The sequence below is a fragment of the Lynx rufus genome, unplaced genomic scaffold (genome assembly GCF_022079265.1).
Source record: "Lynx rufus isolate CCGP_SWC_20201006 ecotype Redwood Valley unplaced genomic scaffold, mLynRuf1.p SCAF_11, whole genome shotgun sequence".
Classification (NCBI taxonomy): Eukaryota; Metazoa; Chordata; class Mammalia; order Carnivora; family Felidae; genus Lynx; species Lynx rufus.
Window position 1 is genome coordinate 60,171,157 of NW_025814825.1, and position 22,902 is coordinate 60,194,058.

General features: G+C 42.4%; 1 protein-coding gene across 1 annotated transcript in view; it reads left to right on the forward strand.

Annotated features, from left to right (window-relative positions):
• The window catches only part of ACADSB (acyl-CoA dehydrogenase short/branched chain), a 37,428-nt gene extending 17,908 nt beyond the window's left edge, over window positions 1-19,520 (forward strand). The window contains exons 2-11 of the mRNA XM_047073567.1: window positions 1,032-1,191; window positions 1,406-1,506; window positions 4,252-4,458; window positions 5,224-5,394; window positions 6,390-6,515; window positions 8,202-8,294; window positions 11,775-11,864; window positions 15,985-16,122; window positions 18,368-18,467; window positions 19,207-19,520. Coding sequence (XP_046929523.1) covers window positions 1,032-1,191; window positions 1,406-1,506; window positions 4,252-4,458; window positions 5,224-5,394; window positions 6,390-6,515; window positions 8,202-8,294; window positions 11,775-11,864; window positions 15,985-16,122; window positions 18,368-18,467; window positions 19,207-19,277 — 1,257 coding nt within the window. The 3' untranslated portion in view covers window positions 19,278-19,520. The remainder of the gene's footprint in view (window positions 1-1,031; window positions 1,192-1,405; window positions 1,507-4,251; window positions 4,459-5,223; window positions 5,395-6,389; window positions 6,516-8,201; window positions 8,295-11,774; window positions 11,865-15,984; window positions 16,123-18,367; window positions 18,468-19,206) is intronic.
• The last annotated feature ends 3,382 nt before the right edge of the window (window positions 19,521-22,902 follow it).

Consider the following 22,902-nt stretch of genomic DNA (forward strand, 5'->3'; position numbering starts at 1 on the left):
TCCCTTGCAATAGAATTCTACAAAATAAAATTGGAAAGGTATGGCAAGTATTTAAAATTAGATGACTTCTTTTTTGTACAAAATTGGAGCAAATCCATTGTTTAAGCAGAATTGGCACGTTTGAAGGATTTGGGCCACTGCGGCAGGGAGATACACGAATGGCAAGAAAAGCCAGCCTTGCGGGTTAACTCTGTTACTACTGCCACAACTACCTCTGGTAGGACCCCCACTGCTGTGTTCTTAGGGGCCCGAGTAGAAACAGTCATCACTGTTTATTGAGCTCTTACTATATGGCAGGTGCTATGCTAAACCCTTCATGCAGATTGTCTCATGAATCCTCACAAAACTCAAGGGATTATTATCTACATTTTGCAGGGAAGGAAACAGCCTCAGAGGTTTTAACTGAGGCTGAAATCACTTGCCCAAGACCACATAGCTGGTAAATACCAGATGCTAGGTTTGAAACTAGTCCAGTCCTTGCAGACTATAGAGCCCATTTTCTTAACCCTTATGCCACATTGTCTCTTACTAATGAGAAGCTGACAAAACAAAAGTAGCCTCAGGAATCAAGAGGCTGGCTTCTGCAGCCAGCAGGGCAGGGGACGCTCCTCCCCCACCCCTGCTCAGTTGCCCTGTGCAACCCACCCCACTCAAGAATGCTCTTTGCGCTGGTCACCCAGTAGTGCTTTTGTTTTCAGGTTTCCCCTTTAATGAAGTCCGTGGAATGCAACATTTTAAGAATGAGTTCCACCTAGAAAGTTCTGTTTTCTTGAAGGTAAAAGGTAATCATCCGGGAAATTGCTTTAGTTAGAAGAGCTCATCGCTGGTAAAGGACACACACGTTAAACCAACTTGGGTTTTGGGTCCCAAGACTGTGAATTTTAAAATGCGCCAGCTCACGTTCCCCTTCTTTGGTGACGCAAGAGAGGAGAGTGGGTTATAAAGTCATTCCCGAAGAAACTGATGTTCAGATACTTTTCTTTACCTTGTATGTGTGTGTTCCCTGTTCCACGGGGGGACCGTTCCTACAGCTAAGAAGACATGTCCCAACTTGCCTGTCTTCTTGGAAAACTCCTCCCCGTGTCCTGAAATCTTCCCAGTCAGCAGCTCTGCTCGGTGTAACGGATCATGGGCCATCCTGTGCCCCTCTGCAGATGTTTACAGAGGAGGAGATGATGATTAAGAACACGGGTGAGTAGTCGGCTCACTTTCAACTCCGGACCCCTCTGGTCACCAGTTGGGTCCCTGGTGTGAAATTCCGTGATGTGCCTGGGGGATGTGTGCACCTCAATTTGTGAATGCAGTTTTTTTCCCATGAATTTAAAACATGTTTTTGAAAACAGTAAAACCTGCTATATTAAATAGAATAAAGATGTTACCAGTATTGGTTTTTTTTCCCCTACAGTTAAAAAATTTGCCCAGGAACAGATTGCTCCTCTGGTTTCAACGATGGATGAAAATTCAAAAATGGAGGAATCAGTAATACAAGGATTATTTCAGCAAGGGGTACATACTTTGTAATTCTTCCCATTTCAAACTTTAAAAATACCGTACTTTCCGGCATTCAAATGTAGGCATGCTTTTAAATTTAGGGACTTTAATGATGGCATAACGAAGTCTTCATTTCCTAGTCAGGATTATCTGTGTTCTCATTCATTCATGCATTTATTTTTAAATGTTTATTTATTAGAGAGCATGATTGGAGAAGGAGAGGAGAGAGAGGGAGAGAGAGAATCCCAAGAATCTCTGTCAGCACACAGAGAGCCCGACGTGGGGCCCAATCTCATGACCGTGACACAATCGTGACCTGAGCCGAAATCCAGAGTCGGATGCTTAACCGACTGAGCCATCTAGGCGCCCCTGTATGTTCTCTTTTAGATTGAGGTCCTAGTTAAAGATTTTCTTTTAATTGATTTAACATTTGAAATTGGAAATCCTGTACTTCTTAAGTAAAGGGCTTAGAAGCAAGTGAGAGTGATTTCTTTGGACCTGTGGTATTCAACTAGAGGCCGTTTTGTCCCTCAAGAGATATTTGGCAGTGTCTGGAGACGTTTTTGGTTGCCACAGCTAGGGGTGCCAGTGACAACTGGTGGGATAGAGGCCAGGGATGCTGCTAAACATCGTACTGTGTACAGGACAGCTGCGTGACAAAGAATCATCCAGCTCGGTAATGCCCAGGATTAAGAAGCCAACTTTAGTTAGTGAAACTTCATAGTCAAGTGTATATTCTACCTGAATCCCTCTGTCCGTACATGGTAAACTTAGAAGTTCAGGTGACATCTGAGTTCCACATTAACCAGGGAAACCGATTTCCAGATTTCAAGTCACGTAGTCCTTTGATGGAAGCCCAGGATACAGAGCAGATAAAAGTAGAATTGTTTTGGGGCGCCTGGGTGGCTCAGTCAGTTGAGCTTCCGACTTCAGCTCAGGTCACGATCTCGCAGTTTGTGAGTTCGAGCCCTGCGTCGGGCTCTGTGCCGACAGCTCGGAGCCCGGAGCCTGCTTCGGGTTCTGTGTCTCCCTCTTGCTCTCTGCCTCTCCCCCACTCACACTCCATCTCGTCTCTCTCTCAAAAATGAATAAACTTGGGGGAAAAAAAAGGTAGAATTGTTTAGGCTGTGGGTTTATCAGCATGGGGGCTCCAAGGAGAACATTTTCACAATCACTGCACTCGCTCGTCATCTCTCCCTCTCCGTAGGCGTGAAGCAATAATTCATTTTTCATTTTGAATACTAGGGATATCCCAGAACTAGTAGCTCCTATTCAGAGCCATTGGCTAGAATCTGGTGTGTTGATCCTGTTTGAAAGATAGCCTTTCTCGCCGAACCTAAATAGTTTTGCTTCTTCCCGGTTTTAAAGAGACCAGCTTTTTAATACCATACATAGTAGTGATTTTTCCACCTTTCTTTAAAGCAGTGAAACGTCTGGGAAAATGGAATCTTCTCTGGAGTCCCAGCGGGTCAGATAGCGTCTGTGAATCCAGTTTTTTGCGCAGGCTTCGTCTCCACCGTCTGCAGAACCTCTAGGCTGCTCTGAGGAGTCTTACTTAGTGTTTGCTCCACACTTTGGACTCCACTCTCCCCACCAGAGAGTTCTCGCTGGCTGGGTTCGCTGCGGCCTCACGGCCTGCTCTTCCTTAGGTGGAGCGCCACCTGGAGGCTCTGCTTGGCTGCACACATCCTGCACCGGCTATTCTCAGCCTCCTCTCGTCCCCGGGCTGTGGTCACCTGCCGTAATAGCTGACAAGTACGGTATTTCCAGTACTTGTAGGGAAATACTTTACAGTAGGGAAAATCGGTGACTTTTTTGGAGAAGCAGTGTCTCTGACAGCTCTAAGGTATTACAATCAGATGAGTTATCACGCCTTCCTCAGACTTCAGGCACGCCCGAATCCTTCAGTTTTCCCTGGTAGAACATCATTTGTAGTTCTCACCGTCTCAGTCTCCCCCCTTGGTGCTTCTACCTGCCCATCCGCTAAGCTTCCCATCAGCTTAAACATAGCAGCCGGAACCCAGACTGCAGCATGCTGCAGCGTTCCAGAAGTGTCTGCGCAGAATGGAAAGGAGCAGTATTACCCTTTTACCTGTGAACAGCTCTGGGTCTTGATTTACACGTACACACGTTCTCTTTCTGAAATGAGAATACTTAGAAGTAGGGGGCTGGGGACATTTCATGTTCCAGACTTAGGAGTAGCTGCTGAACAGTCAGATGGTCACTGGAAAGCCTTGGCCAGAATCTGGTCGTGTTCACCAGGCTCCTCTGCCTTGTCTGTTGTGGTTCAGGAAGAGACCACCAGATGTCCACTAACCGTCCGGACTTGCCACAGTGCCCCCAGGAGGAATGGTCATTCAGTCATTATCTTGGCTGAATGAGTCAAGGTGGAGGCGGCTGACCAGAAGAGATTGTGACCCACTGCCTTCCTCCGTCTCCTTAGTGTGCGAGACTTTCTCATTATTCCATTCCATTATCCTTCAGAGCATTTCACCAATTTTTGTGTTTCAGATTCCATAAGGAAGCAAATGATAGTTCTAGTGTATAACTACATCCTTTTCAAATTTATATAGTTACATATAGTTTTATAGTTTTTGTAACTTACAACGTAGTGAAGTAGCCATACCGAAGTAAAATGAAATATGCGATTTTAAAATTAGGAACTTAGATAGTTAAACTTTGGTTTTGAACTTGTTCTTGCAAGAAACTTTCCCATATAGAAACTGACTTTCTTAATCTGTTTCTTTGTTCTTCCTTTAGTTGATGGGTATTGAAGTTGAAACAAAATATGGAGGAACAGGAGCTTCCTTTTTTTCCTCTATCCTAGCGATAGAGGAATTAGCCAAAGTTGATGCATCTGTGGCTTTGGTGTGTGACCTCCAGAACACCATCATTAACAAACTGATTAGAAAACATGGAACAGAAGAACAAAAGGCTACCTATTTGACCAAGCTTGTGACAGAGAAAGTGAGTTGATACTTGTTGAAATGAATCTGATCTCTTCCAAACTTAGGACATCTTCAGCTGCAATGTTGACCCCTATCCAAGACCACAGCGCAGCACCATTCGTCAGTCAAGCAGTGCTCCATAAATTAATGCTATTAGAAAAATCTATTCTACCTCTCATTTCTGCTCAGCAATTCAGAGAATAATCATCACAGAAAAAAATAATTTTTTTTGGCCCCAATGATATTTTCGTAATACTTTTGTTGGTAGTTTAATTTATGGTGAGATGTCTAGAAAACTGCAGTTATTAGAACCAATTTCATTCAATTTAACATTGAATATACGTGCTTAAGTCTTTAAATCTGTCTTCGACAAATAGTAGGGTATATTTTATGTTTAAAAAAAAATTTTTTAGTGTTCATTTACTTCTGAGAGAGAGAGGGACAGAGCATGAGTGGGGCAGGGGCAGAGAGAGGGAGACACAGAATCGAAAGCAGGCTCCAGGCTCTGAGCTGTCAGCACAGAGCCCGACACAGGGCTCAAACCCGGAGCCGTGAGATCATGACCTGAGCTGCAGTCCCAACGCTCAACTGACTGAGCCACCGAGGCACCCCAGTAAGGTGTATTTTAGAAAATAATAACGTGAAGATACCATTATTATTTTGATAAGTACAGGCTTTTAAAAGTGGCTAAAGCTTTCGTTGACAAATGTTTGCTTTACCGTACTTGTTATACTGAATACGTATACAGTTATTAACTTGGAATTTTTTTTGCTTGCATATGTAGATAGGAAGTTTCTGCCTTTCAGAAGCTGGAGCAGGTAGCGATGCATTTGCTTTGAAGACCAGAGCTGATAAAAAGGGAAATTATTATGTCATCAATGGGTCAAAGATGTGGATCACCAGTGCTGAGTGTGCGGGGCTCTTCCTGGTGATGGCGAACATAAATTCTGACCTTGTAAGTTTGGAAGCAAAATTGCTTCCCTCCCCCGCCCCACCTTTTCTCTTTCTATCTCTTGCCTGCGTGCATTTCCTTTTTACAACTTTGTCTGAAATCCTTCCTTCTCCTCAGGACTAAAATGTTAGGACAATTGATTTCTTTTCATCCTCCTATTTACTGATCTTCCTGAATAAATACAGTTGATGTGATTATTACTTACATGGAGGACTATTTATTAATTGCCACCTAGTATGTTATATAGGAAGCTGATCTTCCATTCTGTAGGATTCCAGAATTTCTATGTAATGATGAATGTAAGTACTGACTTAGTACATTTGTTTTTAAGAATATTTTGTGTAGTTAGAAAATAGATACAGGGCAAAAAAGTCAATACATTTTATCTTTTGTCCTTTCTCTGACCTAACAATCGAATTAAATTTTGAAACTTTAAAGTATTTAATAAAATTAAATTTAAAACATGGAAATTCTCGTGATCACACAGTACCTTAGCATATCTTAATTTTGCTAGCCATAATGGCTTTTGAAAAAGTCAAAGAACCTGTAGCATTCTTAACTCTGAATCTAGTGCTTTCCAGAACTTCTTGTGTCCTAATGCACATGTTGTAATTCTGAGTCCATTAATATTTAAAAAAAAATTTTTAATGATAATTTATTTTGAGAGAGAGAGCCAGAAAGAGAGAGAGAGAGAGAGAGAGAGAACACAAGTGGAGGAAGGGCAGAGAGAGAGAGAAAGAGACAATCCCAAGCAGGCTCTGTGCAGTCAGGCCAATGCAGGGCTCGATCCCACGAACCATGAGATCATGACCTGAGCCAAAACCAAGAGTCAGATGCATAACCGGCTGAGCCACCCAGTTGCCCCTGAGCCCATTACTATTTAATGCTAAAGTTCAGTTTTAATTTTCTGGTAACTTTCAACTGTTGGAAACAAGGGATCTTCCCAGTTCGAGTGTGGCAATAACATTTTTTATTTGCATTTTAAATCTTCTTTTTAGGGGTATAAAGGAATTACCTGCTTCTTAGTAGATCGCGATACTGAAGGCCTTCACGTAGGGAAAGCAGAAAACAAAATGGGGTTGAGAGCTTCTTCCACCTGCCCGTTAACGTTTGAAAACGTCAAGGTGGGTGTCTTAGAATTTCCAGTGAAAGACTGGTGTGAAATAAGCTTTGCACAGAATTATCGACGTGCAAGAAAAGCGTCACAATGTTGAGTGTGCATAGGAGAGTATTTTGTAAAACTGGGATGATGTTCTTAGGTGAGACTGTGACTAAATGTACTTATTTTTTAAATAAGTATTTTTATTTTTGTTAAGTTTATTTATTTATTTGGAGGGAGAGAGTGTGCATGCAAGCGAGTGGGGGAGGGGCAGAGAGAGAGGGAGAGAGAGAATCCCCAGCAGGCTCCACACTGGCAGTGCAGAGCCTGATGTGGGGCTGGAACCCATGAACCATGAGATAATGACCTGAGCCGAAACAGGAGTCGGACGCTTAACCAACTGAGCCACTGGGGCGCCCCCTAAATGTACTTTTCACAAGAGTTTAGGCAAAGGATGGAAGCTTCTCCCCAGCAGCTGGCCTCAGAGCCAATGCTGAAGATTAATCCCATTTATACTTAAACAAATTTTTGTTGTTGTTTACTTATTTTTGAGAGAGAGAGCATGTGTGCACACAGAAGAGGGGCAGAGAGGGAGGGAGAGAGAGAATCCAAAGCAGGCTCCTCGCTGCTTATACTCACAAACTGTGAGATCATGACCTGAGCTGAGGTCGGATACTTAACCGCTTGAGCCACCCAGGCGTCTCCCCCCCCGCCCCCCGCCCCCATTTATACTTTTTAATTTATATGCTTGTGAGCCATGTATACTTTATAAACTTGCATTCCGAGACAGGTGTGTGGTGTTGGATATACTAAAGGCCACAAGGTGGGGATGTTACTCGGCGAGCCTGGGAACCAACCTGGCGTCGCCCCACCGTTGAGTGGAATCTGTTCCAACCGAGGAAGAGAAGATTGCCAGAATGCTTAGTTAGAACTTGACTCAGGTGGAACAGGTTGTGACGGGTTTTTTACCACTCCTATTGCAACTCGATTTTTCTGTTCATGAGTGAGCATGTGTTGTGTGTGCCCACGGGGTGACTGTACAGATAGATGTTTCAGCCTCACTAATTCCCCCGGACTGGCTTCTTTCCCACTTGCCCTTTCTTCCTCTGTTCTGCCCACTTCCTCCCCCAGGGTTATAAAGCTAAGTGTCTTGTTTTATTGTTCCTAGTCTAGATTTTTTTTTAATGATGAATAAACACTTTATTTCTTCTCTCCTTTTTGCCCTCCCTGGTATACACATGCATCTGTGTGCACACAACCTCAGTTGATTTTTATGGGAATAATAGTCTTGGCAGAAGAAAGGTTTCACACCCTTGATTTAGGAAACCACTCGCCTATTTTCTGTGATCTCTAAAATGTTTTATCTCATCCCATAGCATACAGATAAAAATCCCAAATCTCATTTGGGATTCAGGAATTGTATGAGATTACCCTTTCTCTAGACCCATTCATTTGTTTCACACACGCCTGGGCTAGACGCTAGAGGACGCAGTAGCAAACAGCACAGACTTGAGTCCTGTGTCTCCCAGAGCCCGTGTGTGGGAAGAGGTGCAGAGGGAGAGACGGGTGTAGCTGACAGTTTCCTTGGAATTTGCTAAGTCCTGGGCTGGAGTCCTATGACGCGAATTGGGAGTATTGTGCATGTAAAACTATATAATCAAAATGAACTCTGTAAAATTAAATGGAGAAATAACTACATTTTTCCCTTCAGGTTCCAGAAACCAACATCCTGGGACAAATTGGACACGGCTATAAGTATGCCATAGGGAGTCTTAATGAAGGCAGAATAGGAATTGCTGCACAGGTTAGTCACATTGTGGCCATTTCGTTTGACTCTTGCACAGTGTGGGTCGATTAAACGTAGAAAGAAAAAAATGCAGTAAAACTGATGAATATTTGGAAGCGTGTGAACACAAGATGGCGCCCTTCCCTTCCGTGAGGTGGGAGAATGGCGTCTGACCACCAGCTTGAAAATCCCACTTTTGGTCAATAATGTAATGCCCTGAGAGCCAAACAATGGCTTAGTGGTGACACTTTTTCTGCTTTGAGAATGTTAAGTATTATCTGATACCTGCATCAATCACTTCTCAAATATATTGTAAATTAAATGCATTTTTTAAAAAATCTTTTCAATTTTTGAGGTTCATGCTAGAAGAAATTTTTTAAATTAAGAATACATAACAGTCTGTGTAGTAAACATCTCTAATCTATAATATCTTTTTTTTAATGTTTATTTTTGAGAGAAGTAGACAGAGTGTGAGTGGAGGAGGGGCAGAGAGAGAGGGACACACAGAATCTGAAGCAGGCTCCAGGCTCTGAGCTGTCAGCCCAGAGCCTGATGTGGGGTTGAACCCTCAAACCGTGAGACATGACCTGAGCTAAAGTCAGACGTTCAACCGACCAAGCCACCCACGTGCCCCTCTAATCTATAAATAATGAAAAATTTGTTGCTTAGTGTTGTGTATGTGAAAATCTGGCAATTTTTTGTGTGTAGTGCTTGAAATAAAATAACCACAATAAAATAGGATATATAAGATGAGAACTATTCCATTTTTTTTATCAAATTTGCCCTTTGTAATGCATATTACATTTTTCTGTGAAGTGATACCAGTTATTTTCTTTTTTTTTATTTTCTTTTTATTATTTTTTTTAACCTTTATTTATTTTTGAGACAGAGAGAGACAGAGCATGAACGGGGGAGGGTCAGAGAGAGGGAGACACAGAATCAGAAGCAGCCTTCAGGCTCTGAGCTGTCAGCACAGAGCCTGACGTGGGACCCGAACTCACGGACCGCGAGATCACGACCTGAGCTGAAGTCGGACGCTTAACCGACTGAGCCACCCAGGCACCCCTCAGTTATTTTCTTGATTAGCAACATGAATAAAGTCTTGGGTTTTATTATAAATGTCGTTTGGGGGACACGTGGCTGGCTCAGTTGGTAGAGCATGTGACTCTTGATCTCGGGGTCGTGAGTTTGAGCCCCATGCTGGGTGTAGAGATTACTTAAAAATAAAACCTTTTAAAAAATATATCATTTTGTAGAATATATTTACAGAATTTGTAGAATTCATTTAGTCAGTGAATATCCAAAATTTACAAACTGACAGCTTTTAGGTTTTGAAGATGTTACATGTATTAGCTATTGGAATAGTAAATGTCATGCTGTTACCCTAGGGGTTTTTGTGTTGCTGTTAATTTGCTGACAAAATATTCTTAGATTAAAACTTAACCCGTGTTTCCCACAAAGCTAGATAATGAGAGAATTGGCATATCTGTTGTTCTTAATGTTTTTCTGTGATTCAGCTTCATCAGATATGGTGTTAAAAACCATAGTCTGAATCTCCTTGTTCTCAGACATATAAATAATATAGATGTTCTGGCATTAAAATACACAGCCTGGGCTTTAGTCTAATTACTCTGAGTTATCTTATAACCTAATTAAAAGTTAAGGTCAGGTAGTTATTGTTTCTTGGCTAGCATTGTGAATGCCTTTTAGAGCAAGAGTCACATCTGACAGAGACCTGAAGGCATCAGTCCTCAAAACTGCAGCCGAGGACTATTTAGTTTTTCAGTAATGATAGTGAAAACATTGTACAGAGATGAAAAGCCTATTGTGATTGACAGCCAGTGATTTTAATTTTCACGTCAATGTAGGATATTATTAACATGCTGTGAATTTTAGTCCTAAGGGTTTGGTGACAGTTGGCTAAATCAAATTTAAATAAAAAAAAAAAGTTTGATGACATCATCTTGACTCAGCCAAAAATGCGTTGGGTCGCTGCCTCACTAAAATTTGGGGGTGTTTTTTTTGGCGAGGGGGGGGAGATCCTTTAATTTTTAGCACAATATTCTGTTCTCCAGAAAATTCAAAATAAAAGGCTAAAGGAAAATGTGAACACTAATGAAATATTAATAAGTCTATGGGCATTTCCCACAAAGCTTTTGCTATTGATATTTGTTTCCTTTTTCTATTTTTTTTTTAAATGTTTATTTTTGAGAGAGAGAGACAGAGTGCGAGCAGGGAGGGGCAGAGAGAGAGAGAGAGAGAGAGAGACACAGAATCCAAAGGAAGCTCCAGGGTCTGAGCTGTCGGCACAGAACCTGACATGGGGCTTGAACCCATGAACCGTGAGATCATGACCTAAAGCTGAAGTCGGACACTTAGACCAACTGAGCCACCCAGGCACCCCTGTTTCCTTTTTCTAAAACCCACATAGTTTGGCATAAGTAGATGGTGGCTTAAGTGGCTACCTGATGTTGAAATTTGGAAACCACTTCTAAGCTTGAATAGTTCGATACAGAGTTTAGTTAGCAATGGGACAGTTCAGCTAAGATTGTCACCACGTCCTGATTTGTTCAAGTGCCTAAATCCATGTTTTCACCAGGTGCTCTCGCTTTAGCCCTGCAGTGAACCATTAAGGTTTTAAAACGCTGATGCCGGGGCACCTGGGTGGCTCAGTCGGTTAAACGGCCGATTTCAGCTCAGTTCATGATCTCACAGTTCGTGAGTTCAAGCCCCGAATCGGGCTCTGTGCTGACAGCCTGGAGCCTGCTTCGGATTCTGTGAGTGTCTCTCTTCTCTGCCCTTCCCCCACTCGTGCTCTGTCTCTCTCTCTCAAAAATAAATAAACATTAAAAAAAATTTTTTTAAACGCTGATGCCTAGGCCACTCACCCCCTCCATTCTCAAGATTTAGATTCAGTTGTTAGACCCTCATGTCGCTTTTTTCTTTTTTAATCAAGTCCCCACAAATGATCTTGATATGCCTCCAGGGTTGGAAAACACTGCTCTTTTATGTTCTAGTGCCCTTTCCCCTGAAGCCCTTATTAATCCTGATCGTACGCAGAACGGACAGGAAGATAGAAGGTTAGGAAGTGACCTTCCATGCTTGCCTTCTAGAAGGACCAGAGGGAGCTGCTCTAGTCTTTGAGGCCAGTTCCGAGCAAAATTTCTGTGGCTTGCTTTATGCCTGGAGAATCAGAGCTTAGAGGAGAAGCTTCTTTAGAAGTAACCTGGTTGTACAAGCACAGCCAAGCCGTAGGATTTACCCTGCAAGAATTCAGTAGACTCATATGTATGTGAAATCTCTCGAATCTTCTCCCAGTTACTGGAAATTAACTTCTACTAATGCAGTGGGTGAAGGTGTTAACACACACCTCGCCAGTCCTTCCCCTACCCCAGCTGTTCAGTTTGCTTGTAAAAGGGATTTATACCCTAAATAATTAAAAGTGTTAAACTTACAACAAAATAAGAAATTCTGCTCTTTTTTTTTTTTTTTAAACAGATGCTGGGATTGGCTCAAGGCTGCTTTGACCACACTATCCCATATATAAAGGAAAGGATGCAATTTGGCAAAAGGATATTCGATTTTCAGGTACGTAATTCTCAGCCTCTTTCTAGCCAGCTATACTGTCGTGGTTTCCTATTAATGAAGAGCTGTGTCATAAAGCTGTGGAGGGCGTCCCCTCGGGGGGATTTTAATGGGAGAGGTGGAGAGGAGGAAGGAATAGGTCTCAGGGAGCACACCTGTGAATGCCTTGACCTTCTCCAAGGGCAGAACAACAGTCCTTGAGGCCCGCCTGTGGCATGACTCCTCTCTAAAGATGATACTAGGGTGACTTCAGGGTGACTTCGCATCCGCTAGATGTGTAGAGTATTCAGCACATTGCCTGAGTCTAACGAGCGCTCAGTAAACGGTAACACTTGTTAGGAATCCCCTGCGCAGGTCAGAGCCATGTGGTAATCCTCAAAAGACGACACCTTGACCCTTCTTTCTTGTAGAAGGTACAGTGTGCTGCAGTGGGTACAAACGAGATGTTCTCAGCCAAGCGTATTGGGAAATAGGGGCGTGGTCTAATGATGTAGCTTCTCGGAGCTCCCCAGCTAAGGGGACCGTTGGTGACGGTGGCATCTTCCGGTCCATGTTGAGGCCTTGCCGGGTTCGGGAAAGCCTGGAGTGACAGCTTTACCAAGCTCGCTTAAGCACTTGACCTAAAAATCCCAAAAAATTGCTTTACATGTTCACAAAACCTTCTTGTAAGCAGGCCCCAAGGACAATTTCTTATTCCATTACCAGTTCTGTTGTGATGCGTTGTCTTCAGGTGCTGTAGTAATTATTTGTCGTTACGTGGGCACACACAGATTGCACGTGCATGGAAATATGAGGCACAGTCAGTTCTGGCCTGGAAAGTCTGAGTGAGCATGTCAGTCCTGGCCAGGGCCCCCCACAGCCTGTGCTGTCATGGCGTCTTACACATGGGAAGCTGAAGCATCTGGAGATTGAGTTCCCAAGGACACACAGCTAGTAATGTGTCAGATTCTGTCTTGGCTTCGGTCTGACTTGCATGTTATTATACTAGCGAACTCTCTCGGACCAGCTACCACACAGATGGCAAGGAAAGGGACAGAATACGAGACAATTTGAGGGAGATCTCGGTACGCCAGAAACTATTTTTGTGTCTGTGGAGTTGGTAAGGGAGGGATACGGGGTCAGGTGTACTAATTGGTATAATCGTGGCACTTCCAGAGATGCCTCTTGTGGCATTAGAACACACTTAGAAACACTTTTGGAAAACACTTTTGGAAATTTGATCTTGAAAAACATTATTTATTATATATAATTATTTTATAATATATTTTTATACATCTATCCACGTATATCTGATGCTTTGGTTAAAGGTAGAGTTTTCTCTAACTGCTTTAATCTCATTAGAATGGTTTGTGTTTTGCTTTGCATGTGATCATTCACATCTTTGTCTTGTCCAGACTACAAGCTCCTTGGGTAAAGATGAGGCCTCTTCATCCTCACTTCTCTCAGTTGTGTGTTCAGGATAGATTCATTGAATATGTTCTCCATGTCAGGCCCTGTGTTCACAGTGTAGTCAGGGAACCGGTATTCAGCAATCGTTAGTTCTTGTAGGGCAAGAGACATTGCCGGCATCAGCTTTATGCCTCTCCTGGCACCTGATGTGGTCATTGGAGTGGACAACCTAGATGGCAACTGTTGGTTTAATTGAACCGAATGTGCTTTTCAAAAATAATTAGAATCTGCATTCCACATAACAAGCCATAAACTATTTCTAGAATAGTGATATTGGCATAGAAATAGACACATTGACTGATGGAACAAAAAAGAAAGGCCAGAAATAGACTTAGGCACATATGGAAACCTGATGTAGGATAGTAGTGGTATTGCAGATCACTGAGTGGGGCTATTCTTTCCTTGTGGAAAAAAAAAATGAGACTGGATCCCTACCTCACACCATACATGGGAAATAGATTTCTGATATACTAAAGATATAACATAAAAAATAAAATTTTAGGGGCACCTGTGTGGCTCAGTCGGTTAAGTTTCCGACTTTGGTTCAGGTCATGATCTCACAGTTGTGGGTTCAAGCCCCATGTCAGGCTCTGTGCTGACAGCTCAGAGCTTGGAGCCTGCTTCAGAATCTGTATCTCCCTCTCTCTCTGCTCCTCCCCTGCTTGCACTGTCTCTCTCTCTCTCAAAAATAAATAAACGTTAAAAAAAATTTTTTTTTAAGTTTTAGGAGAAAATAGAGAATATCTTTATGATCTCATGGTAGGGAAAGTATTTTGTAAACAAGGCCCCAAAAGACCAATTGTAAAAGATAATAATAATGGTGAATTTGGCTACCAAATTTCTTTTCCTCAAAAGATGCCATAAAGTAAAGATAAATTAAAAGGAGGATGATAATTGCTGTACACATAGGTTAGTGAGTGTTCAATTTATTATGATGCTTTATAAGCTACACACATGTAACAGATTTTTTTGTGCATACCACATATTACAGAAAGAGAAGGAGAATCTATCGGGTATTTTCTTTTTTTTTTTTAAATTTTTTTTTTTCAACGTTTATTTATTTTTGGGACAGAGAGAGACAGAGCATGAACGGGGGAGGGGCAGAAAGAGAGGGAGACACAGAATCGGAAACAGGCTCCAGGCTCCGAGCCATCAGCCCAGAGCCCGACGCGGGGCTCGAACTCACGGACCGCGAGATCGTGACCTGGCTGAAGTCGGACGCTTAACCGACTGCGCCACCCAGGCGCCCCTATCGGGTATTTTCGATAGATGTTTTTAACTGTTCTCCTTGCTGGGCTATATAAGTAATAAGCACAAGGAACTCTGACTGCCATGTTCAGTGCGACATCTTTAGTGCTCAGCACAGTGCCTGGCGTATAGTAGGTGCTTAGTGCATATCTGGGCAGACAGAGATATTGGGCATGAGAAATTTCTGTTCGTGATAGACATACCCATGTCCATATTTCCAGGATATAGTTTATAACTATAAACTGCTAATACTCATATTCTCACTCACTGACTCACTCCTTTTATTGACTAACATTGAGTGTGTGCCCCTCCATCCTCTAAAATTTGAAGTGGTAGTGATTTCTTCAGGGTGTTTTATTTTGTTTTGTTTTTTTAATTAGTCTTCTGTTGTCTATAACCCTAAAGAAACTGGTACCTGCTCATGAATATTGCCATAGAGGTATTTTAATAAAGATACTTAGAGAAAATGGGAGCTTCAACTGTTCTTTCACTGCTTTGCAACTAACAGCATCTATTTATTTATGTATTTATTTACTGATTTACTGATTTATTAAAAAAAAATTTATTTATTGTTGGGAGAGCGCAAGCAGGAGAGGGCAGAGAGAGGGCGACAGAGGATCTGAAGCGGGCTCTGCACTGACAGGCTAATAGCGGCGAGCCCCACTCGGGGCTCAAACTCACAAACCACAAGATCATGACCTGAGCTGAAGTAGGATGCTCAACCCACTGAGCCACCCAGGTTCCCCCTAACAGCATCTTTTTAATGCACCGAGGCTATATGCAGAATCAAAATTTTATGAATTCAAGCAGATGAAAAATATGTTCACACTTTTGCTTTGCTGGGATTTAGTTTAAGCTTAATTTTGATCATGCAATGGGCTTAAGTTATTAAATGTAACAGTCAAATTTTGTTTTTAATTTTTTTTAACATTGATTTGTTTTTGAGAGAACGAGACAGAGCGTGAGTGGGGGGGGTGGGGGCGGGCAGAGAGAGAGGGAGACACAGAATCTGGAGCAGGCTCCAGGCTGTGAGCTGTCAGCACAGAGCCTGATGCGGGGCTCGAACCCACGAACTGCGAGATCATGACCTGAGCTGACATCGGACGCTCAACCGACTGAGCCACCCAGGCGCCCTAACAGTCAAATTTTTAAGCCTCATTTTGTGATGATTTCTTAAGTCTTGACATTTATAATTACATGAATTTTGAAAGTTGTCTGAGAAGTAATGTATTTCATTTTAGATTGCATATTTTAATTATTATTTTTTAGATTGGAGATTTTAAAGTATTTCTACAAAATGAATGTAAATTCCTTTGCGGGGGGTGCATATTTTCAGTGTGTCAGCACTCCATGTCCAGGCAAGACTTTGAGGATAAGCGGTGTTTTCATGAGTCCTAATTCTCTAACTTGGGCCTAAATATTACAGGGGCTCCAACACCAAGTGGCTCAGGTGGCCACCCAGCTGGAGGCTGCAAGATTGCTAGTATACAACACTGCTAGGCTTTTAGAAGGTGGAAAGTCATTCATAAAAGAAGCATCCATGGCCAAATACTATGCATCAGAGGTAAGACAAAACGTAATTCACCTTCCCCTCCCCGTTACTTAAAAGTATTAACCTTTCCACTTAGGAGTGTTGATAATTGGTTTGTTTTTCAAGTAAAATAACGTAGACTTTCCAGTTCCTGCAACAGAAAAGCACACTTGCAAACCTTGTGTAGGAAAGTGCTCAATTCTATGAGGTCTTGATGTCTTTACAGGCTCTTCTGTGGAAACCGAGTGGCCCAGTTCAGGTAGAACACCCACCGTAAATCCCTGGGTGAGCCTCAGTCTGAACGATGGCATCACACCCGTGGCTTCCAGTTGGGGCCAGGTGAATGCCATGGGAGCTCATGTGAAATAAAAACACAAGAAGAGATTGTTTCTGCTTTAATTTAATGCTTTCTGTTGATACTTCTGCCTTCTCTGTTTAACCCATTGGACACTGGCTGGAGAACTTTGCCCGGTCACTGGCTGCTACGGCGCATCCTCGGCAGTATGCCTCATTCATTCCATAGCTTCCGGTAGCCACTTAACGTCTTAGCCCCCAAATTTAATCTTCTGCCTCAACCTCCCTTCTGGGTTCCAGACTAATAGATCCAATTTCCACTTCACCTGCCCAACCCGTCGCACCAGTCAGATGCCTGAGCGTCATCTCACCACCCCCTTCCCCGTCGTCTCCACCTTGAGCCCATCATCCAGGTGCTGAGGATTGTGCCCCAAGTATTTCTTGCATTTGTATATTTCCCTCCCTTTCTGCTGCCCCCTATTGAACAAGCCGGGTGATTTCTTCACCAGACGCCTCCACTCATCTTCCGACTGCTCCATTGGTCCTTGTCGCTTCCTCCAGTCCCCTCTTCCCTTTTCTTAGTGTTCACGAGGCCGTGCCATTCCAGCTTAACCTTCGTGGCTTCTCACGGCAAATGGAACAGTGCGTGTATTCATTTCCTATTGCCGCTTTTAACAAATGACCAAAAATGTAGTGGCCTAAAACACTGCAGTTTTATTATGTCATGGCTTTGGAGGTCACAAGTCTAAAGTGAGTATCACTGGGGTAAAATCAAAGTGTCAGCAAAACTGCCTTTCGGAAGCTCTGGGAGAATCCATTTCCTCACTCTTCCCGCTTCTAGAGGCTGCTCACATTCCGTGACCTGTGGCCCCGTCCTCCATCTTCAAAGCCAGCGGTAGCGTGTTCAAATCTGGCTCGAGCCGTCCTGCCTCTGTCTTTCCCTTATGAGGACCCTTGTGATGCCATTGGGCCCACCCAGGCAGCCCGGAACCATCTCCCTCTCAAAGCCCTTAACTTAACCACATCTGTGGGTCCCAGTGGTCATGTAAGGTAACAAACATTAGTTTGTGGGGATTAGCATGCAGACAGATTGGGGGGCCATTACAGTATTAAACATGCTTGCCCTCAGGAGGCCCGCCTGCCTCTCCATTCTCTTCGCAGCTTGCCCTGACCCCAGCCCACTTCCCCTCAGGTCCTTGAGGTCGATAAACCCGTTCGCCCCTTGAAGCCCTCCCACACGTTCCTCAACTTGACATGTCCCCTCACTCATCCTTTGGGCCTCAGCGAAGCTGTAATTTCTTCACACTGTTCTCCTTCTACGTCACATCAGCTTCCCTAGCCAGTTCTCCTTGCCTCGTAGAGTTGATCACTTTCTGTAATTGTTGGTTTGATGTGGGAACCAAAAGAGCCCCCAACCATCGTTTACCCAGTGGCTGGCGGAGTGCGTGATGCAAAGAAGACCCTTTGTGTATATATTTGCTGAGTAACGATACCTGTCGGTGTGCATAGGTGTCTGAACGATATCCTAATGTTCTTAAGAAAATAGGAATTTTGTGGGGCGCCTGGGTGGCGCAGTTGGTTAAGCGTCCGACTTCAGCCAGGTCACGATCTCGCGGTCCGTGAGTTCGAGCCCCGCGTCGGGCTCTGGGCTGATGGCTCGGAGCCTGGAGCCTGTTTCCGATTCTGTGTCTCCCTCTCTCTCTGCCCCTCCCCCATTCATGCTCTGTCTCTCTCTGTCCCAAAAAAATAAATAAAAACTTAAAAAAAAAAAAAAAAAAAAAAAAAAGAAAATAGGAATTTTGTGAATAAATACGAGTTGCCAAAAATGGCGTAGAGAATGGGGCTGAAGAGACAATGCGATCCTACAAAGTAACTCCGATCGGCGGACAGCAGTGGCTCCACGTTACTAAAATATTCCGCAGGAGTGTTTATGGTGCGTGAGTTATGCGGTTTCAGCATATTATTTGCTGCTTGGTTTTGGCAGATTGCAGGCCTCACAACCAGTAAGTGTATCGAGTGGATGGGAGGAGTCGGCTACACCAAAGATTTCCCTGTGGAAAAATACTTCCGAGATGCAAAAGTTGGTAGGTAGATTTTTTCACGTTTTATTTTGTTTTCTTTTATTTGCCTCTGTAGCTGTGTGGCCTGCTGTATATGTTTGGTTTTATATTACCGTACTTAGGCAAAGGCAATTGTAATCTCTTCACTGTTGTGTTTATTGGCTCTCTTCTTTTCTGGGGCTGGGCTTTTCTCCCCCACCTCTTCCTTTAAGAAGAAGGATGGATTTATATTTTTTAAGACATCAAGTTGCCTTTATAAACGCCTCAACAGAGCCTTTTCGCAAAACTGCAACCAAACTGACTTGTCATTTTTCTCTTACCAAAAATGTTACTACGTTTGATTCGTTTAATGCCGTTCTTTGAAGCTAAGTTCTGATTTCAGAAGCCTAGCACCCCATCAAGCCTGAGCCGTCTGACGCTCCACTACCAGGCAGGAAGACCAAAACAAGGAGCTTTGAAAGCTGCCTGTTTCAGAGTGACAATCCACGCTCATGCGTTGATAGATTAGGAACAGTGAACTTCAACCGTTTACTACTGATTCTGGAATCAGAATCCAATTTCCAAATGGAATATTTTCATCTCTTAGGCAAAATGACTTTGTCATATAGTACCATATTCAGGGGATATTGAATGATATCACTAGTGACAGTTTTATAGCAAATATACAGAGGTAATGTGTAGAAGCTATGTCTTAATGTAGACACGTAGTTATGGGTGCACTCCTAATTTTTTTTTTTTTTTTTTTGCTCCCTTTTTATTTAAGGCACAATATACGAAGGAGCTTCAAATATCCAGCTCAACACCATCGCAAAGTGCATTGACACAGAATACTGACGTCCACAGGGACGGGCCTCTCCCCCTTGTCGCTGGCATAAAAGTCTAAACTATCGTGCCTTTTTGTGGAAGTAAACCTCCATGGCATTGAAGTATTCTGTTCAAGGCCTTAGTCATGATTCTTGGGATTGATCTTTTGTGTTTTATCTTTCCAGTCTGCATAAATTAGGCACTGAGAAATCATTTTTCAAATTTGGGAAGAAAGGCATCTGTGTTTTCTCCAAAACTGTTGTTAAAGTTGTACACATGTAAATCACTTCAGCTTCAGGGCAGACAGACGTTTCACTCTGTCAGCATTTGGAGAAATGCATGTGAAGTATTACGTACAGACATGACTGCTTTATATTCCTGTTAAATCTTTATTTTTTGGATCAGAGAAACATTTGTTATAGTTGGCAATTCTATTGATCGATTCAATTCTAAGTTACTAGCCTAGGTAGGAACTGAAAATGTATTTAGAAAAATCTAAAAAAAAAAGTTTTAAAAAATGTTTATTTTGAAGGAAAAAGAGAGAGAGAGAGAGAGAGAGGGCAGGGGAGGGGCAGAGAGAGGGAGAGAGAGAATCCCAAGCTGGCTTCTCGCTGTCAGCACAGAGCCCAATGCAGGACTCTTATCTCAAGAACCGTGAGACTATGACTGACCAGGAGTTGGAAGCTTAACTGAATGAGCCACCCAGGTGCCCCTAAAAAAAGAAAGTTACTTTTAAAAAAGAAAAATCTGGGGCGCCTGGGTGGCTTAGTTAAGCGTCCAACTTCAGCTCAGGTCATGAGTTCGAACCCCGTATCGGGCTCTGCATTGACAGTGCAGAGCCTGCTTCGGATCCTCTGTCTCCCTCTCTCTCTGTTCCTCCCCAGCTCGTGCTCTCTCTCCCTGTCTCTCTCTCTCTCTCTCTCAAAAATAAACATTAAATAAATAGATAGAAAGATCTGAAAGTTCTAGTTCTAAATGGAAGTGGGTGGAAAATAAGGGTATAATTCTGTAGGTCATATGATTGAAGACATTATTTTAACAAAAGAAAGCAATACGATTTGTTCCTATAATTGAGCTGCGTCAAAGATGCATTTCATGATGTTTTCAGCAGATCATTTTAAAAACAAGTTCTTCTCGGGGCTCCTGGGTGGCTCAGTCGGTTGGCCGTCCGACTTTGGCTCAGGTCATGATCTCACGGTTCGTGAGTTCAAGCCTCGCGTCGGTCGGGCGTGTGCTGCCAGCTCGGAGCCTGGAGCCTGCTTCAGATTCTGTGTCTCCCTCTCTCTTTATCCCTCCCCTGCTCGCACTCTGTCTCTCTCAAAAATAAATAAACGTTAAAAAAAAAATAAAAAGAACAAGTCCTTCTATTAGTTTTCAAGCATAAAGTTTAAATAGTTTGATTTAATAATCAGAATATATTCAGTATTATAATATTCATTTATCACACACTGTTTTTCAGCAACATCATTTCTTTCTGTATTTGAATAGTATTTCCTCAAACTTAAAGTTATTGGGCTTGACCATGAATAGTAATGCAGATGCTGTGTTTTGGTTCAGTGGTTCTCAAGAGGGAGAAGTCTTGTCCCTGTAAAGAAGCATATCAAAATCTTATAAGGAATGAGTTAGAAAGGGCCTGTAGAGTTTGAAAAAGCATATTCAGTGATATGGAAAATAATATAAAAATAATTTTATATCTTGGAAGGCAAAAATCTATTTGTTTCACAATACAAATTACAGAAAAGCAAAGCTCTACAAAATATAGAGCTGGTGATGCCATCTCTTCAGTATTGGGGATTCTCAATCAGGAGAAAAGGACTCTCCTCCCCCTCCCCCAGGCCAGGATACATATCCTGAGTCCCCTCAGGGAAGTAGACGACAGACGGATTAGAGTTTTGTCTCTTCTGAAAAGGTGGGATGGGTCAGAGATGTTGAAAAATGCTTCCGGGTTCATACTGCTGCTGCATGGGAAGCATTTTAGTCCATAAATGAGAGGATCATGCCTATTAAGAAAACCTGACATTTTTAAAGTAATTTTGCTCTTGCACCTTCATGTTTCTTGAATTGGATTAATTTCTGTGATGCAAATCATAGTTAAATACTCAGAATTGGTAAATACAATTGAGATAGGAATTACTTTAAAATATCAGAAAGAAATAAAGACAAATACAGATCTTGGATCAAAAGAGATTACGTGTACGTGACTTTCAAATAGGAAGATGATAGAAATTCCTTCATTCGGTCTTTCGGAACAAAAAGGCAGTGTAATCTGATAAAAAAAAAAAAATAGGGGAATGGATGAAATGCCCTAAAACAAGGCTAGACGTCTAGTCTTTAATTTCTGTGATTATGTAAAAGGTGGACTTCACAAATAATGCAGAAGCCAACATTAGTACAAAAAAAAAAAAAAACCCACTGGTTCCCGTGGAATTGTAAAGACGTGAAACTTCAAGAAACCTCGTGTTGGAATTAGCAGCATTGGAGAAACTCCTGTGTATGTCCAGACCTTGAATGTATATTGAGTGTTGACAAAGTTCTAATGATGTGTACCTTTGTCCATGTTCACAAAAACCAGTTGCAAGTTAGTTCTGTAATCTAGTTAATGTATCTACCTTCTTGTATTAGGGAATTATTGTGTTATTTTGCCTTTTACCAAAAAGGATGTCGTGGGTTTTCCCTGTAGTTCTTCCCTTACACCTTTTCTTAATAACCGTGACTTTAGGGGCTTTAAAACGGTCAATCCCGAGTTTGTGTCTAATGGAGAATGAGCTTGTTCACCTCCTGAAGGTTGTCATTATTCTTCGTGAGTTTGAGGATTGGGCCTCCGTGGCTCTCAGGAGTTTCAGACTTGAACCCAAACACCAAATACGTCTTGGCTGTATTTGTGTGGAAGGAGCTGGGCTCAACCCAACTGCCAAGTCAGTATTGTTAGAGATTTCATTTTACAACACGAAAATGAATCAGTGTCAAAAGATTTTAGAACCACGGAAAGATAAACCTGGAAAGACCTTAGAGAACTATCCGGCCAACTCTTCATTTTAAACGCGAAAGATTCATGACCCAGAATGTTTGCCCAAGGTCATCCACCAAGGACAAAACAAGACAAAAATCCAAGTGTACGGCTCCCGATACAGTGTTCTTCCTCCTACCTGACATCATCTCTGTTCAGCAGATTTTGGATTTCATTCTTATTATATTTCAGTATGATTGTTGATTTATTTCTTTTAACTGACCAAGAGCGTTTCAGAAGTGTTGTGATTGATCACTGTCATGACTTACATACATTAATCTCCTGCCAAAGACACCAGCTGCCATCAGTTGAAGCTGGCATGTCACATGTGAAGATTATTGTGTATGATTTGGTTTAATGTTTATGACATATGTTAGCAAATGTGCTAGTTCTATCCTCACTGTTGTATTTTGCTGATCCTTCGTGAAGGGAACGGTGTATGTCAATCAGACTACTCAGTGTCACAAAGTCCGTATTCTATGGAGAATGAAAAACTACGGCACTAAGTTAACTGGAGATTTTTGCCGCTCTGACAAAGCAAAATCGTTCATTCCACATACAGATGAAGTAACAAAATGGTGTAATCTTCCTGCAAAATACATAACACTTTTGTTTGCCAGCCTGATAGCTTGCCTCTCCTGTAAGCCA